Here is a 16,573-nt window from a genome sequence, read left to right on the forward strand (position 1 = left end):
GATGTTTCTTCTCAAAGCTGCATGATTACAAAGTGCAACTGCTTGATACAGGATGCTGTGTATGCCAAAGAGGTCTGTGAGTTCAGGGAAAGCTCAGACAAACTTCTATAGGATGAAACAGCAGAACTTTCTGGCTTGCTCCTTCCTACATAGGTCCCAAATAACACTGAAGTAGTTAACCTAGTTACAGTGCTAAGAGTTCTAGAAGCTGGTGTGGAAGTGCTGACAACTGACAATGGTGCTGAGCTTTCCTGGTATTAGTAAACTAGCATGAAAAACCCATTTCATGCTTGTCTGCTGGAGACAAATACAAAGATGCCTTGCTCTCCCAGTAACCTTGTTTTCAACTCTGGCTGTGGTGTCTCACTGACTGCAAAAAGTTCACTAAATATCCATTTCACGTTCCAAGAAAAGCCAAGTTGAGTTCCAACTGATGTTCAGTACTAAATGTTTTATAAGTACAATGATTTATAAGGACTTTACAGTTTACAAATTTGTAGCTAGGATGTGAGACAACGATGCTGCCACCCTGGTTACCCAGGACAATCAAGAGCCCCTAAATCTTGTAAGTGACGTGAAATCTTCACCATCAGACTGCTGTTGAGGTTCATGTTGCAGCAAATGGTTGATGTAGGTTTAGTTCCAGAAAGGCTTCTTAATGTAATGGATAATTCAATTTTCTTGAGCTCCCCAAAGAGCATATGAAACAAAATATTCTACTTATAGGTAAAATCTGTGAATCTGAATAATAATAATTTATTGCATCAACTAATAAATACTGTATCAGCTATTGAATCAGCCTTTCTGAGTTTGTCTATAAATGCTTAGAGACATAAAGACACAAACATCCACTCCCTGAAATTATATCATGGATCCGAGCATACCATACACCATATCATCACAGATCTGAGCACCTGTAGTTATCACTGAATGCAGTTTAGGCCAGGATGACCTAGGGTAACTTGGAAGTAGGTTTTGTGTGTTTAAAAGCATTCCAGTCCTCTTTTCAAAGAAAAGTCAGGTAATTCATCCACTAGCAAAATTATATATGAGAGAACTAGAAAATCAACAAATAACAGATGACAATGACCATTTTTATATACTTTTTTTTTTTTTAACCATTTTTCATCCTTGTCTCTTCTTTTTTTTTTTTTTTTTTGCTTTTTCTCAAGTAACAGATATAAGCAAACATACATGCTAGCTGATCCCTCTACACCTTAGTTGTGTGCTGCTGTTTTAATCAACCATTAAATAGGAATTTGAAAATTTTGCTTAAGACTATAAAATATTTAAGGCAGGGATCAGGTCCAGGAAGGAAGGTTTTGCTTTTTAAAGTTTGGAGTAAGACACAAAAGATGGAGTCAGCCTTCTGCTGCTGTCACTTGGATCCAAACCCAGCACCACATGGAGGTGGGGAGCCAAGGTGATGGTAATAACCCCGTTCGTGGTGCTGAAAGGCTGTGTGTTTGTTCACTGTTTACATCACACTTCCCAGTACTTTTTAGCTTTAAAAAATAATTACCGATGATTGACAATAACATCCTATTTGACACTTTGCATTAAGCAGGTGGAGTCCCGCAACAACTGGTCTGACCTGGTTCCTGTTATCTTAGTTGAAGCACTCCTGACACAGCGAGAGCTCTTTTGGCACCAGCCAGATGCTGCCAGGAGCCCAAACGCTGCACAGCAGTGGCAGGGTGAGCATCCATCCACCCTGTGCCTTTGTGGGGCAGGTGCAGAGCTGTCCTGCTTCACACCAGCCTCTTCAAAGGGCTTCTGTAAGGCTTGCTGCCATCAGCTGAGGTGGACCCAAAGAACACGCTTGAGCCTTGCCAAGGTAAAATGTGAGCTACTGGAGCCAAGGAAATCAGAAACTCAAATCATGATAAGGCAGGGGGTGTTGGGTGAGCGGGGAGATGGAAGCAGGACATGCTTGAACCCGCAGTGATTCCTACAGCAATGAATTCTTGGCTCCTAACGGGATGTTATTGACTTCAGGGGACTGTGGTGGGAGGGGATGCAGGACTTATTGGAGGATTGGAGCCTTAGTTTCCTAAGAAGGAGGTGTCTGATTCTACAGCACATATACCATGCACTTCTTACTTTTCTTCTCTTACCGATGTTATATTCTGCACACCTACTTGATGCAGTGTTCAAAATACAAGTTATAAAGTCAAACTGCATATATTTATGTCACTGACTAATGGTACCGGAATAATTCTTCATCTTTCTCTTAAAGATAAGTTACTAGCAGTAAGACTACACTTCAAATACATTGCCTGCTTTACCTCGAAGTACCTGACTGGTTCCATTTACTCCGAAGCTTACATATCAGCTGGTGATTAGGTGATCAGGCAGATCAGGGCTGATAAGTGTATGTGGCTGATAGTCTTGAAGACTCATTTTGATCTTTGCAGTACAATTTAGAAATACAAATTAAGTTTGTTCCTGGGTTCTTTTAAACATAATCGCTGAATAATAATTCTGTGAATAACTTTTCTGTTAAATGATAAAAGAAATTTTACACTGTAAAAAAAAGTTGTAGCAAATCATTTTAAAAATTCATTTGCTTGTCCATAAATTGCAGCTCTAGAGAGGGAAAAAAAAAATAAATAAAAGCTTCTGTTTGTCAAGGTCAGGAAGACAATGTTTAAGAGATGCTGAGAGGATATACTGTATACTCACAGTATTGCCATGGCAAACAAAAGGAATGCCAAAGGTATTTTCTTGAAACCTTGCTCTCTTTAAGGAAATGTTGGTTCTTTTGGATCCAACTTATTAAATGTCTGAAGTTCTCCTGTGGTCACTATGACTCTTTTAATGGATTAAATTATGGAAATAATGTAAATTGGAAAACCCCAAGTGAATTCCAGATTCTATTTTTAATTAGGTCTGAATTGTGTTTTTATTTGTTTTAGATGTTTGCAGTTTGGATCATTACTCTTTTCCTTCTTGATGCAGCCACAGGTAAGACACACAGTTGATAAAATCTATAAACAGTAAAAGTTGTATGCAACTTACACCACAATAACTTTAACATGCTTTGGAATGCATATAATAGACTTCTTCATTAGGAGTAATGAGTTCTGTCTTGTCTTTGCCATGTTTAACCTACCACTCTTTAATTCTGTAAAGGCTTTTGCAGCTAGCAAACAGAAAAAGAACTAGAAAGGTTTTTTAATATACAAATGGATTCTGAATTTCTTCCAGAACTGTTTTCCCCACCCACCCACAAGAATTTGTAGTAGCTCCAACACTTGTAATGTCACACGTTTTAAACATAATTGCTGAATAGTACACAGTCTAGACACTTACTCTGCACAGCACTGTGCAGAAAATAGTCCTGGTCCAAAACATCTCTTTGCCAATAGGAAAGTATAGTTCAATAGGGATGGATGAATGGGGAGAAAACAAACAGTGAAACAATCCAGAAGCTCCCTGATATCAGGGAGGAAAAAAAAAAAAAGAAGAAGAAGAAGAAAAAACAACACATTGAAAATAACTGAATCACTTGTGGAGTCCTAGATTGCATCTTCACAATCAAATCTTCTCTTTCTCAGAATGTATTTCCAGTATATAACCCACCAGAATTTTGTACAGAGTTACAAATAGAGTAAATCATGGTCTGATGTATTCTGACTGCGTCACTCATTCACGGTAGCAATAGCTTCTCTTTGTTTTCAGCGTCATTTTAATAGCAATAAAAATGGGGGATTTCACAACTGTTATGCTATGATGGTGGATAAGTCTGACATTTAATGGCAACACCCGCATGTCATATCTACATCACAGTTGTATTAAAGTCACAACAGAAATTGGGAAATTCAGGCACAAATCGTACTTCCTTAGTCTGTGCTTTGCTCTGGGCTTCCACTCAGATCTTACTCCATTGCTTCCACTAAATCCTTGATGATTAAAAAAACAAGAGGTGGTTTACATAAGTGATGGAGCAAGCAGTGGTGTATATTTTAATGATTGGGTGTTTTCTGTTGCTGGGTTGTTTTTTGATTTATTTTCTTTTGTTATTTTAACTCCTTCTTTAATTCTTGCACAAGAAGTAACAATTTAGATAATCTGTGGAGCATTAGCACTAAGTTGAAGGGCTTCTCTGAGCTGAAAAGCTGCCAGCAAAAGCTCATCAAATTCAGTTTGATCTCAGGATACAGAAAGGATCAAGTTGGTTTTTTTTTTGTCTTTTTCCAATAGCTATTTTAACAATATGTTTACCAAAACAAATCCTGCTTTCTCCTGAGCTCACCTAACTGAGCTCTAGGCAATGTCTGGAACAGGAATGGATCTTAAGTTTCAAGTCCCTGCTACATGCATAAGGCACAAGAGCACAACTGAGCCCTTAATGAAAGTGGACACGGGTGCCGTGCTCATTTGAAGCAGCCATTTTCCACTTCCCTGCAATAAATACTGTCCTGCCAGCTCTTGTAAAGCGGCAGCAGCCTGGTCTGCTACATTCCCAGAACACTAACATTGTTCTTCATGTGTCCCAGGAAGGGAAGTGTGCTACGAAAGGCTCGGATGCTTTACCGATGATCCCCCTTGGTCTGGGATCCCCGGCAGAGAACTGACAGGCTTGCCCAGCCCTCCAGCAGCTGTGAACACCAATTTCCTCCTTTACACTAGAGACAACACCATGAAATACCAGGTAAGAAACTGGTTTGCTTTAAATATTGATAGTGTGCTACATGGTCAACAGATTATATAGACTGCTGCGTTCCTCCCAGCAGAGGCCCCGATCCATATAACACATGCCATGAGCAGTCCATCCCAGTTTCCTTTCATCTCATTTCTTTTTCCTCATGTCGGTTGTCTGATGGGCCAGGTATAATTGCAACGTCTTACTAACTTGCAGTCTTCTAACACAAGTCATCAAAGACGTTTTTGCATTTATTCTATGTTCTTTTCTACAATAAGCAAATGGCCTCAATTCAGTTTCAGTTTTATCATTACAAAGACAGAGGTAAGACAAGTACAAAAGGAAAGCTCAGTTTTGGATTCTGTGTGTCTCCAGCTGAAAAATATATTTCAGGTACTAATATATTATATGTTATATTATATTACATGAATTTAGGGCACAGTTCCTACATGATTACGGGATCCTTTTAATAATATATAATTGGTCTCAGAGGCTCTGCTCATGTGATGGCCAAACCAAACCCAAAGAGTAGGCAGGTAGTTAAGAGTGAAGATTAGGAGAGAAAGTAACTGTGCACCAGAGAAGGAAAGCAAAATGGGATGAAAAAATAAAGAGAAGCTTAGAAGGGAAAACAAGAGACTAAAGAAAAAAAATGAAGAAGAGAATGACCATCCCTGTGAATTTTAGTTGGACAAAAAGCAAGGGAAAATTAAGTAATTTAATAGGAAAAATGAAAAGGGGCTGCTTTGCTGTTGCTGGCTTATGATACATGAAAAAGATTTCACAGGTGGGATTGTTTGTTTGTTATAAATGGTAGTCACAGAGGAGACATTTAATGATTTCTCCTCTGAGTCACCTCAGACATCTCCGAGTCTGTGAGCTTTCAACCTGAGTCAATTTTTCACTGGAGGTGAGTTGTGCACTAACTAGTGCAAGGCATCCCTTTTAAGCATACCAAGCTGTACCAAAAAATAAGTGCCAGTTTTCAAAGCAATGCATTATTCAGAATTCACTTTTGAAGAAAATAATGCCTTCCCTCTCCATAAACCCCAAAATACCTACAGCATTTGCTGTCAGCCTGGTGGCCTTTGTCATGCTGTCTAGACTATCTTTAAGATAATGTATGAATAAGCTTAGAATGAAAATCTTATCTTAAAGAGAAAAAAGCAAAAAAAAGGATACAGATTCAGAGTCAACTGCATTATACCTTGTAGAAAACACTATTTGTTTTGTATTTTGGTTATAGTTTTTGATAAAATATTTTATTTATATGACATGTTGTACCAGTATATTTCAAAGCTCATATCATTAGTTCAATTAAATAGAAGTTGAATTTGTTGAAGCTATTTACTGATATTCCCCAGCAAGGCAGTTTAGGATCAGGAACAAAACCCATCTCTACGGAGCCCAGAACAGAACTATGCCCAAATTATTGAGATACTCTGCCCCATATCAAACTGTGAATTAGTACAGAGCATTCACATTGTTACTGTTGTTTTGCTTGTTTGTTTCAACACAGAAAATTAATCCTTCAAATCCTTCAACTATCAAAGCTTCAAATTTTCGAGCACACAGGAAAACTCGCTTCATTATTCATGGCCATCTTGGTGGAGCTGACCTTCCCTGGATATCAAACATGTGCAGGGTATGGTGTGATTGTTGTCTGACAGTCATTGTATTTGAAAGTGAAAATATCCACAGACATTCCCCATTAATTGGCTTATGAAACTTACTTCTCTGTTGTTTTTTTTTTTTGTTAATTCTGGGAATATATGAGCAGAAAAATCCTCGGAATCAAGTTCAGTTTCAGAAAACTGCCTGCTTGTTCCAAGCTCTGAGTATAGAGCACTTCAGACTCCTACTTAACAGCTTTTTGCTGCATTCACCTCCACAGTGAAAGCTATAATTGATTGGTTTTTCAATTCCTTGGCAATAATAAAGGAAAAAAGGTCACTTTTCTCACCTCAGCAAAAGTTCAAAATAAACATTTCAGATCGAGTGAGGCATTTGATCTACCAAAACCAAAATGTTTTGTTCAGCAGATTGGTTTCATTTTATTTAGGTACATTGCAAAAATGAAATTGTTTCAAAATGAAAAATCGGAAAGTTCCCTTGCCAAAAGTCTCTAAGTAGAATAGTTTGTTCAAAATACATGGAGTCATGGGCTGAGTATTTCAGGCACATGAACATGAATTTGTGAATCTCATTAGATGATCTGAATGTATAAATTTTGAAGAATGAAGCTTGGACAATAAAAAAGAAGTCATTCTATCCTCTTTTTCTAACTGGGGTAACTAAGACAAGCTGATATTCTAAAACCAGGGACAGCAGCTGGGAAGGAAAACAGAACTGCAAACAGCTGTTAGACACCTTTATGCAGCATTCAAACCTGCCTCCAGTCTGCCTCCTTGTGTTGATTCTGCAGTATTAATTGGAAAGAAAGCACTAAAGATGTATCCTTACCAGTCACATAAACAAAGCAGGTGCATATAGCATCTTTTTGCAATGCCACTTTCTGAATAATGGAATTATGCAAGATCTGAGTTTCTAGGATGATATTAGAAAAATGCACTACTAGAAAGAATCCCGTAAGAGCTGTATAATTTTATTAAAAATAAATAATAAATAAAAATCACTGGCCAAGTCCTGACGATACATCTCCAATTTATCCCCACTCTTCACCCCTTGTGTTCAACACCATTGACAAGAATAACTACTGCATAGAGTACTCCATGGCAGCCTGCTTTCTGGCCTTGCAGACTGGTGTCTACAAGTTACCCCACAACAGGCTTCTGTAAAACAGTGCCCAGAGAAGACATCAGGAGAGCAAAGGGGGAGCCCAAAAGAGTCTTGTGACAGGAGCAGAATGCCAATTCTGCAAGGGTGGGATGCAAAAATCAAAATGCACAGAACTACAATGAGAACCCCCAGCTAGAGCAAAACAAATGATTATTTGCGCTTAACCTGGAAGAGCTGTGCTTCACACTTGTTTCCTTCTTCTTTTCATACCTGACAGTTCATGTTTCATGTTGAAGACGTAAACTGCATTTTGATTGACTGGACAGGTGGCTCCAGTGGCTTGTACACCGAAGCAGTTAACAACGTCCGCATTGTGGGGGCTGAGCTCGTGTACCTTGTGAACCTTCTCGAGGTACAAGTATCCATGGAATGTGAACACCAGCATGTACATGTAGTCTGTATGGTAAAGCCTGTGGTCAGGGTGGCATCATTTGATTTGATGTGATGTAGTCAGAAAATACAGGTGGTCGTGATGGCCTTTTTTCTGGATAAGCCATTCTGGCTGGAGATTAGGAAAATTGGTGAGGAGAAGAGCAGTAGTCAAGGGCCAACATGACTAAAATATCCCTCCATGGGCCTCAGACCCTGCCTCCAGCTACAAGTGGATGGCAGCACAGAGAAGCGGTTCTCCCACAGCCACCCGAAGTCACAATTTCCCTGCAGAGGCTCAGCCGAGCCCGGCATGCCAGCAGCACATGGCCTCCTCCTCCTGCAGGAGCTGGGTGGCGGAGCACCTCCATAGCACCACAGCCACTTTATTCACATCATATTTCCCATTTAGCACCCTTGTTTTTTCCTTTCCATACATCTTTCACAGAAAGACTATGGCTACTCTCCTGCCAACGTTCACTTCATTGGCCATAGCCTTGGAGCACATGCTGCAGGGGAGGCAGGGAGACGGAAACCCGGCATTGGCAGAATAACAGGTACCGAGGCTGTTTCAGCTGCAGAAGCTTTATATTTTAACACAGCTTAGGAGAACCAGAGAGTCACTGCTACCTAACAAACACAACACAGACCACACTGTTGCTTTGCCGTAGTTAATAGCATACAGCCAGCACGACTGCACACAAATGAAGCCATGTCATATCCCATGCCATTTCACATCACCAGTCACAGCCCTGAGAAAGGCTGGACAGCAACAGAAGTATTTAACTGTCCATACTGTGGCTAAATATGTCACTTTGCATAGATCATATTGAGTCCCTGAGAACATGCTACCTATGATTTTTAGCTATATCAAAGAGCAGGAAGAAAATACCGTATTACATCTGGAATAACAGACTTGTAAATAAATATACTAGCAACTCATTATCATATTTGGCTTTAAAAGCCCACTCTAACATGACTTTTCAGCAGTTAAGAAGATTGAAAATCTGAAATGAAAAACTGAGTACCCCTATATTTACTGTGTCACGATGAGACAAATAGCTGTGGGTACCCTCGAAAGGAAGAAAGCTATTAGCCGCATAGCTACGCAGGGAGGCACAATATCATGACACACTCCCACACCACATCTGTTAAAGGCTCAGTATTTTCTGCTTTCCTTTCTCCACCAGTCAGTCCTTCGCTTTGCATAGACATTTCTTTGACTAGAATGTGTGCAATTTGGGGAAAATGGGATCAGAATTTTAGTGCTTTGTCCTTAGAGAGAGCTCAGTGAGCCTGAAGTGGAGGGTGATGTTTTCAAGCAAATTTGCTGTTTAAAATAAATTTTTTGACCTGATAAAGATTCTCATACAAATGTGCATGGTTAGAGTAACATGCCAAAATTTCACATCTTCTACTACTTTAAAAAGAACAAACAAATTACCTCTTCCTATGACAGTATTCCCCAGTAGTAAGTCATCCATCCATCCAATTTTTACTGTGTTGCCTCCAGCCACTGTTCTATTAAAACCTCATTTGTTTGGCCAGCTGTCCTACATCCACAAAATAGATTTTTATATGAGCAGTAAAGGTAGAAATTTAATGACATATTGTGTATACACATCGCATGTGATGACAGTAAATAAGTTATTGTTTACTTAACCAGCCACATCTCCTTTCATTGAGGTTTGGATCCAGCTGGGCCTCTTTTCCAGTATACTCCTAACAAGGTTAGACTGGATCCTTCAGATGCAAAATTTGTTGATGTAATTCACACTCACGCTGGTCATCTCTTCTTTGACTTTGGTAAGTTTTCACACAAGAGCCAACACCTACACACAGGCATATCAGAGAGTGATCAGTCTTCAGTCATTTTACATATTTCAGCTCCTGGGATTCTTCAAACTTGCGGCCACCTGGATTTTTATCCAAATGGTGGGAAGAAAATGCCAGGATGCAAGCAGCTTCGAGTACCTCCCACAGCTCGGGATATCAATGACCTTATGAGAGGTAAGTGTATTGTAAAGAGGTAATGCATCACTATAAGCTGTAGTTTGAAAGGCCAGTTTGCAGGCTAGGCTAAGGTAAAGCCTTTTGAATGTCTATATTACTTAAATATCTCAGATTTGGAGTAGGGAGAGAATGCTCAAAAATGAAAGATTTAAGCTGTTTGTGAAATACCTATAAGTATATGGGTGTTTATACACCCCTGGGTGTTTGTATATAATGTATATATTTATACACCCATGGGTGCTTATAAATAACATACACATGTGTATGTATGCGTATGCATATCAATATACTAATTAATGAACACTCCACGTGGAAACCTCAGTCAAAGCATACAGACTTGTCCACTAGCCTGACCTCTGTGGAAATTCCATGCACAAAGGGCCAGTGAAATTCATTCAAGGATAATCCAAAAATGATTTTATTTATTTATTTATTTATTTTAAATCTGAGCTTCCCTTCTTGCTACAAAGACATCAGTCGCAGAAGTACCGGGGTCAGACATACTCATCCATGCCATTAGCAGCATTAGTGTCTTCAAAGGGAATGACACAAGGTTAAAAATATAGAAGATGATAAAATGACTGCTGGGATAGTATTTCATGTTCTTCAAAGAAAGTTGGGCAGTTAATAAGATTTATCCTGGGATTGAGCACAATGGATGCCCCAAATCCTGCCTTCTGCCTTACCCTACAGAAATAAGAACATATGTTATTCACAGCTAAATGTTTTGAAATCCCTACCACTAGTTAAGTAACTGTTTTTCAAAAATGTTCTGTATCAGAACTGGTTTGAGAACTTAGTAACCCAAGACTGAAAGCTGGCTACACGCAGAATTGTTCAGAACCAAAACACCTTCAAGACTGACAACACAAATGTGTCTCAGTTTTCAGCAAAAATTATGTATTTTCCACAGATATTTCACTAGGCTGCTTGCAATGCTTTGTGGTAAGAAACGAGCCCAGCTTTTCTGAACACAAGCAGATGGAGTGGGTTTTTCATGCAGCTTCTAAAAATAGAGACAGCCTTAACTCCTGCCTCTTGTTTAAACCTTGCTTTGTACTTATCTCTTCTGTTTGATAATATTTACATTTATGTAGCGCTTTTATGAAAAAAAAAAAAAATAAGAAAAAAAAGTGCCTTAGAAATGCTATTTAGTAACTTCTTTCTACAGCTTTTGATGCAGGAAGGAGACTGGTATTATGTTCCCATTGTATAGATGTCAAGTGAATTTGGCACTAGCACAAAGTAAGCCAACTCTAAGAGCTGGGAATTTTAAAGTTAAAAGCACAGACCTTTCTGAATTAGTTTTTAAGACAGAACGATAAAGAAAACATACTCAGGAAGCCTTGATGACCCGGATTGTTTTCAAGAAACGCAGACAAAAATGCTCTTCACTTTGTTTTTTTTTTCCCCCCTACGCAAAGAGCAACGTGTATCAACTGGTCAATATCAACTGGTCTATCTTTAAGATGCATAAATATTGATGTATAACTATAGGTGAAATTCTGACTTCACTGAAAGCTGTGCCAGCTTGCAATTACTTCAGTGCCTCCAAATCATCACCCTATAATCAGGCGAGGTCCCCTGAGCCTGAAGCAGACTGGAGCCTGCTTTTATAGCCTAACGTTGGTGTGTTTGATAAAGGAGAGGCTTTGGATCTCATAAAGACAATGCTTGTAACAAGGGACCTGTAAATATAACACAATTTGCACTTTCTTCTTCCCTGCACTGCCTGCTTAGGAATTTCACTCTGAGTGCAAAATGCACTTGTTTAGAAAAATCCTGACAAAAATCAAGGACACACTGCCAAACATCTTGCTTTTCAGAGCATTTCACAGAATCACCAATGTCAAATGACCGCAGATTTTCTAGAGCTTAAAAACACTGAAAGCCACTGAAGTTAAAATAATTACTACAATTTTCTTTAATTTTGGAAGTGAGTGGAAACTGTGGTTTTACAAAATACCACATTGTGATAATGGTAAGCAAACGAAAACTACTTCATAGTAACTACTATATGCTTTGCAAATGCCACAACTATGAATTATTCCAGTCTTCGAAACATCAAAGGGAAATTTAGCTAACCCCTCCCCTCTTCCCATGCTAAAGTAAAAGCAGTCAGTGGTGCACAGAGCAGGACTGGAGGCTGCTTGAAGGCTGCCAGGTGCATCTCCACCTCTCTGAGCTTTTCTATGGGCAAAGGGACATGCATGGGCAGCACCTCGCTCTTCCCCATCAAAAATATTTTTGTAGTTTCAAATGTGCTTTTTACCACAAAACCAAATAATTTGCACTTTAAACACATTAAATTGTCACTGTTTTTTAATCCAAGACTTCACTCTATGTACAAATGCTTTTGAGGGAAGAAAAAAGACCCACATTTGCTGTTTTGGCATGAACTTTATGGTTAATATATTGCTCTAATCTTTTTTATGTGGGCTTTCTCCTAGCATATAGATCTATTGGATGTGGACATAAAAGAAGCCTCCGGTATTATGCTGAGAGTATTATCACTCCAAATGGATTTCTTGGCTACCAGTGTGAAACATACCGAGATTTTATATCAGTAAGTATCAGGTACATGTTTATGAAGTGGGTAAGGGCCCTGCCCTCCTTCCCTTAATTTCTGGGACCATTTCTGCACTCTAAATGATAGGATAGAGGGTGGCTCTGCAGACCCACTGACTGCCCTCCTCCAGATCACAGCCAGAAAATGGGCAAAATGTGAAAACAGCAAACCCTAAGAAAGATCTAGGAGAAAATGAAGACAGTACATATACACACAGCTGGGTTCACCCTCTGCTTAGGTCAGCAGCAAGGGACACGGTCTGGCTGAAGGATCTCCATTTAAACCAGTGTCTTACAAACCTGGTGGAGCCCATCATCAAGAGGATGGCTGATGGATTCCATAAATGTTTAAACATCTGTATAAGCAATAAGGAGCCACAGTATTTAGAGCAGGGGAGACAAATATTTATACAGCGCGGCCGTGCTCCCACATAAAACAACCCTCAAGTGCCACAAGAAAGAAGGCAGCAGAATGTCCTGGTGTTTCATGCCTGACATAACTAGGAAGCCAGGACTGGATTTGCTTGTATTGACTCACAAAAGGAAGGATTGCAGTACTGCAGTGCTGTGGTTTAACCCAGCAGGAAGCTCAGCACCACACAGCCCTTTGCTCATCCTCCCCATTCAGTGTTTTATCGGGGGGTGTTATCAGCATTGCTCTCATCCCAAGTCCAAACCTCAGCACCATGCCAGCTACTAGGAAGAAAACTAACTATCCCAGGTGAAACCAGGACATGCTGAAAAGTTGTTATTGCCTGTAGTGATTCTGCCACATAACTTGAAAGGCTGATGTAATTCAGGTCTTGAATGAAAACCAGAACCCCATGCAATTTAGTGATGAGGGGGAAATGATGTTGTTAATCAAAGAGTAATAACTGATGATGTTCATTTAGCCTTTCATTCATCTAATGCCCAAACAGCCAAGGATCCACAGATGCCACTTCTTGTAGAACCTCCTCATTATCAAAATTGAACTCTCCAAATATTGCAAAACCTTTTTTTTTTCTCCAACTGAAATTGAATCCCTTCACTGAAAATATACGTTTATCATTTTTTTAATACACAACAAGACCATTCAATATTCAATCTACGTAGATTAATTTCCACATACCAAAGCGATACCCCAAGCTTTATGATTCCCATGCTTAAATATCTTATCTGTATTTTCCAGATCAGGTAGTAAGGTGCAGCATACATTTATGTATTTATTCATGGTCTCTGCAGGAATAAAAGGAATTAGGCCAGATTTTAACCTTTTTTTTTTTTCTTTTTTTTTTCTGTTTTTTTTCACCAGAAGAAATAAGCAGACCGACCATCACAACTCCTTTTGTCACCACTCTTTTAAATACTGAAGATAAGATATGAAACGAGTACCTTTTTGAAAAAGAAAAGAGAGAGAGAGGAAAAGCTGAAATATCCTAATTTATTGTACTTTGAGAATTGAGATTAAAATAGATAACATCTTTTAACAAACACTGTTATTTTCCTCCAGGGAGCATGCTTCCCATGCCAAAAGGAAAGATGCCCGCTGATGGGTCATTATGCCGATATGTTTCCTTATAAAACTGAGAAAGAGCAGCAAAAGGTTTATTTAAACACGGGGGCCCACCCCCCATTTTCTCGTAAGTACTGGTTTGGGGTGATGAATTTAAAGTGGCAACAAAGTCTATATGAATAAATACCTTATACTTCTACAGAAATCTGCTCAAGTAAGAGGTGCTCATGGAATTTTATGTCTGTTAGGAATATGGAATATCAACATTATCTGGGAAAGGTGGAGATAATTATAGAATTGGTGCTGACATGTGACTTAGAAACCCTGCTAAATTTTGTTAAATACATGATGGCTTCAAAAGCTCTGTAAAGCTGAAGGTGGGAGGAATTATATGCTGAAAGTGCAAGATTTCAAGTAAAGCTGCACAGCTGTCATTGACAAAAATCTATAAAACTAGATCATTTTAGGGTATTTTTGCAAAGTTCATCAAGTCATGATGACGGGGAGTAATAAGTATAAGCATAGTTTTAAATGTGATTAATGTAGAAGCAGCCAAAGAACTGGGAAATAAGGAAATTTGTAAATAAAACGTAATCCATTCTGGATGATGAACTGCAAGGGCAATGAATCACATACAGTCTTTGCTAGTACTAGAATATGAAAGAAAAACTAGGTACAAAAATATTTATATCTCATCTTGGAAAAAGCACGAAGCAGAAAAATGAATTTGAGTACAGAGAAATTATTCATTTCTTGAATCTGAATGAGTACATTAATTTCAACACCCACACTGTTGAGTTTACAAAAACCATAGCCTGAAGTGGGTGAAGAGACTATCTTTTTAATAGTCCAAATCAAAGGCAGTACAAATACTTTCCAAACCTGGTTACTTGAAATCAATATGCACTACTCATGAGACATCCCGCCACGCCCAAATTTCTCATAACTGTAACTACAAAATGAAAACTGACGCCAAGCGGAAGAGCAAAGCATGGTGTTGCCCATGGCAGATTAAATACTCTGCATGGCCAGAAGGCCAGCAGAGGTTGGATCTGTGATTTAGACCACTGTCAAGGAAATTAAGATTACCAGAATCACACAGAACTAATGTTTCCCTTAATAACGAGAGCGGCATTTTTTTTTTGCTTATAAGCACATCTGTGCAATTCTCTTCTCTCCCTGAAAGGTATTGAAACATAGGTTTCAACGACTGTAAAGAGATTTATTTCCCTCATATTTCATTTTGTTTTCAAAGGCTGGCGAAAAGAGATATGTGTCAGAGTATCTGCAACAGAAACCATGAAGGGAAATATAGATGTAGCCTTGACTGGTACTAATGGGATCAGGAGAAAATATACAATTGACACGTAAGTATACCATCACTGTTGAAAAAAATGTTATACTGAATTTGTAATGTCTCTTTTCACATGTCTCATCTTGTTCTTTGTGATCTACACTGGTCATAAAAGCAGCTGATACGTGGTCAAAGTTCCCCACGCTACAGGATGTGGTCAAAATGTGCTTGCTGGTCTCTCCTGCTCTGTGCTTTCTTTTCAGACAAAGGTTAGTATAGCAAAGTGGGCAAGAGCTAAGAGCTCTGGGGCCTGACAGTAGGCTACTTCTGGTCTCGGGCATGTCATTTGGAAATCTTTAAGATGACAAAGAGACAAATGATGCACAACTGTGTGATCATTCCCTCCCCTAGGCAATGCGCACCAGCAGGGAAGTTGCATGTTTCTTATGAACCATGCCAGAGTCTGGCATTGCGGCCCACTCAGCCTAGCCTTTTCCGGTAAACGTGGATTAATATTTCATTTATATGCTTTTCTTTTTTGGCAGGGGAACTTTCAAGCCAGGCAATACATACTTGAACTATATTGATACAGAAATTTCTGGGAACATTTCAAAAGTCGAGTTTCTCTGGAAGAAGCACTTAGGTCAGGTACACAGAGGCTGCATGGGAGCTGAAGAAGTCACAGTAATATCTGGGGAAGATGGAAATGTGTGAGTATACAGCCTAACTGTGTTCCATGCTGTGATTCTCAGGGGGAAAAAATATAAAGTAAAATAGAAAAATAAGCCATTGTGCTGAAGATCGTTTTCTTAAACTTTTCTCTTGTTGCCAGGTCTGTGTTCTGTGGCCATGGGTCTGTGCAGCCAAACAAATGGCAAACCCTGATGCCTTGCTAGGGCTGGCAGAAGAATGTCACAGCTGTCCACCCTCGACGAGAGCATGCTTTTTCAGCCAAACTGCTGGCAAGGCTCCTCCAGCAGAAACGGACAATTTTTCCAGCCTACTACAAAAGCTTTATTTCCAAATCAGTACTGTTAGCTTGTATCCAAACAGGGGAGCTACACTTCTGTGAATTCTAGTTACAGCCACAGCTAACGGGCATTTTACCAGCTATAAATGACATGGTTTGGTTGTATTGCAGAGTCAAGAAGGACAATACTAAAATAGGTTAAAAACAAAAAACAACAACCATGGAACAGACAGACAAATCCTTTAACCGTGCCTGCTTACTTCTTCAGGAAAAGGACGCTTTCATGCTTTTCTGGAGCATTTTATTCTATCTGAGGATTCTGACAAATAATTTTAATATAAAAATATTCCGAGTTTTAATGGCATTGACTGACACCTGCTCTTCCCTCCTGAAGAACGTATTTAAACAACATTTTAG

The 16,573-nt window shown here is 39.2% G+C and overlaps 1 protein-coding gene across 1 annotated transcript; it reads left to right on the plus strand.

Annotated features, from left to right (window-relative positions):
• The first annotated feature begins 2,918 nt into the window (after nucleotides 1-2,918).
• Nucleotides 2,919-16,082, plus strand: LOC116491458 (pancreatic lipase-related protein 2-like). Its single transcript, XM_032191432.1, has 12 exons — nucleotides 2,919-2,967; nucleotides 4,503-4,657; nucleotides 6,168-6,293; nucleotides 7,665-7,799; nucleotides 8,265-8,373; nucleotides 9,503-9,622; nucleotides 9,704-9,826; nucleotides 12,280-12,395; nucleotides 13,890-14,019; nucleotides 15,148-15,259; nucleotides 15,732-15,896; nucleotides 16,019-16,082. Exons 1-12 carry the CDS (start codon nucleotides 2,919-2,921, stop codon nucleotides 16,080-16,082), a joined length of 1,404 nt encoding a protein of 467 aa, XP_032047323.1.
• The last annotated feature ends 491 nt before the right edge of the window (nucleotides 16,083-16,573 follow it).

This window comes from Aythya fuligula, chromosome 7 (assembly GCF_009819795.1).
Source record: "Aythya fuligula isolate bAytFul2 chromosome 7, bAytFul2.pri, whole genome shotgun sequence".
Taxonomy (NCBI): domain Eukaryota; kingdom Metazoa; phylum Chordata; class Aves; order Anseriformes; family Anatidae; genus Aythya; species Aythya fuligula.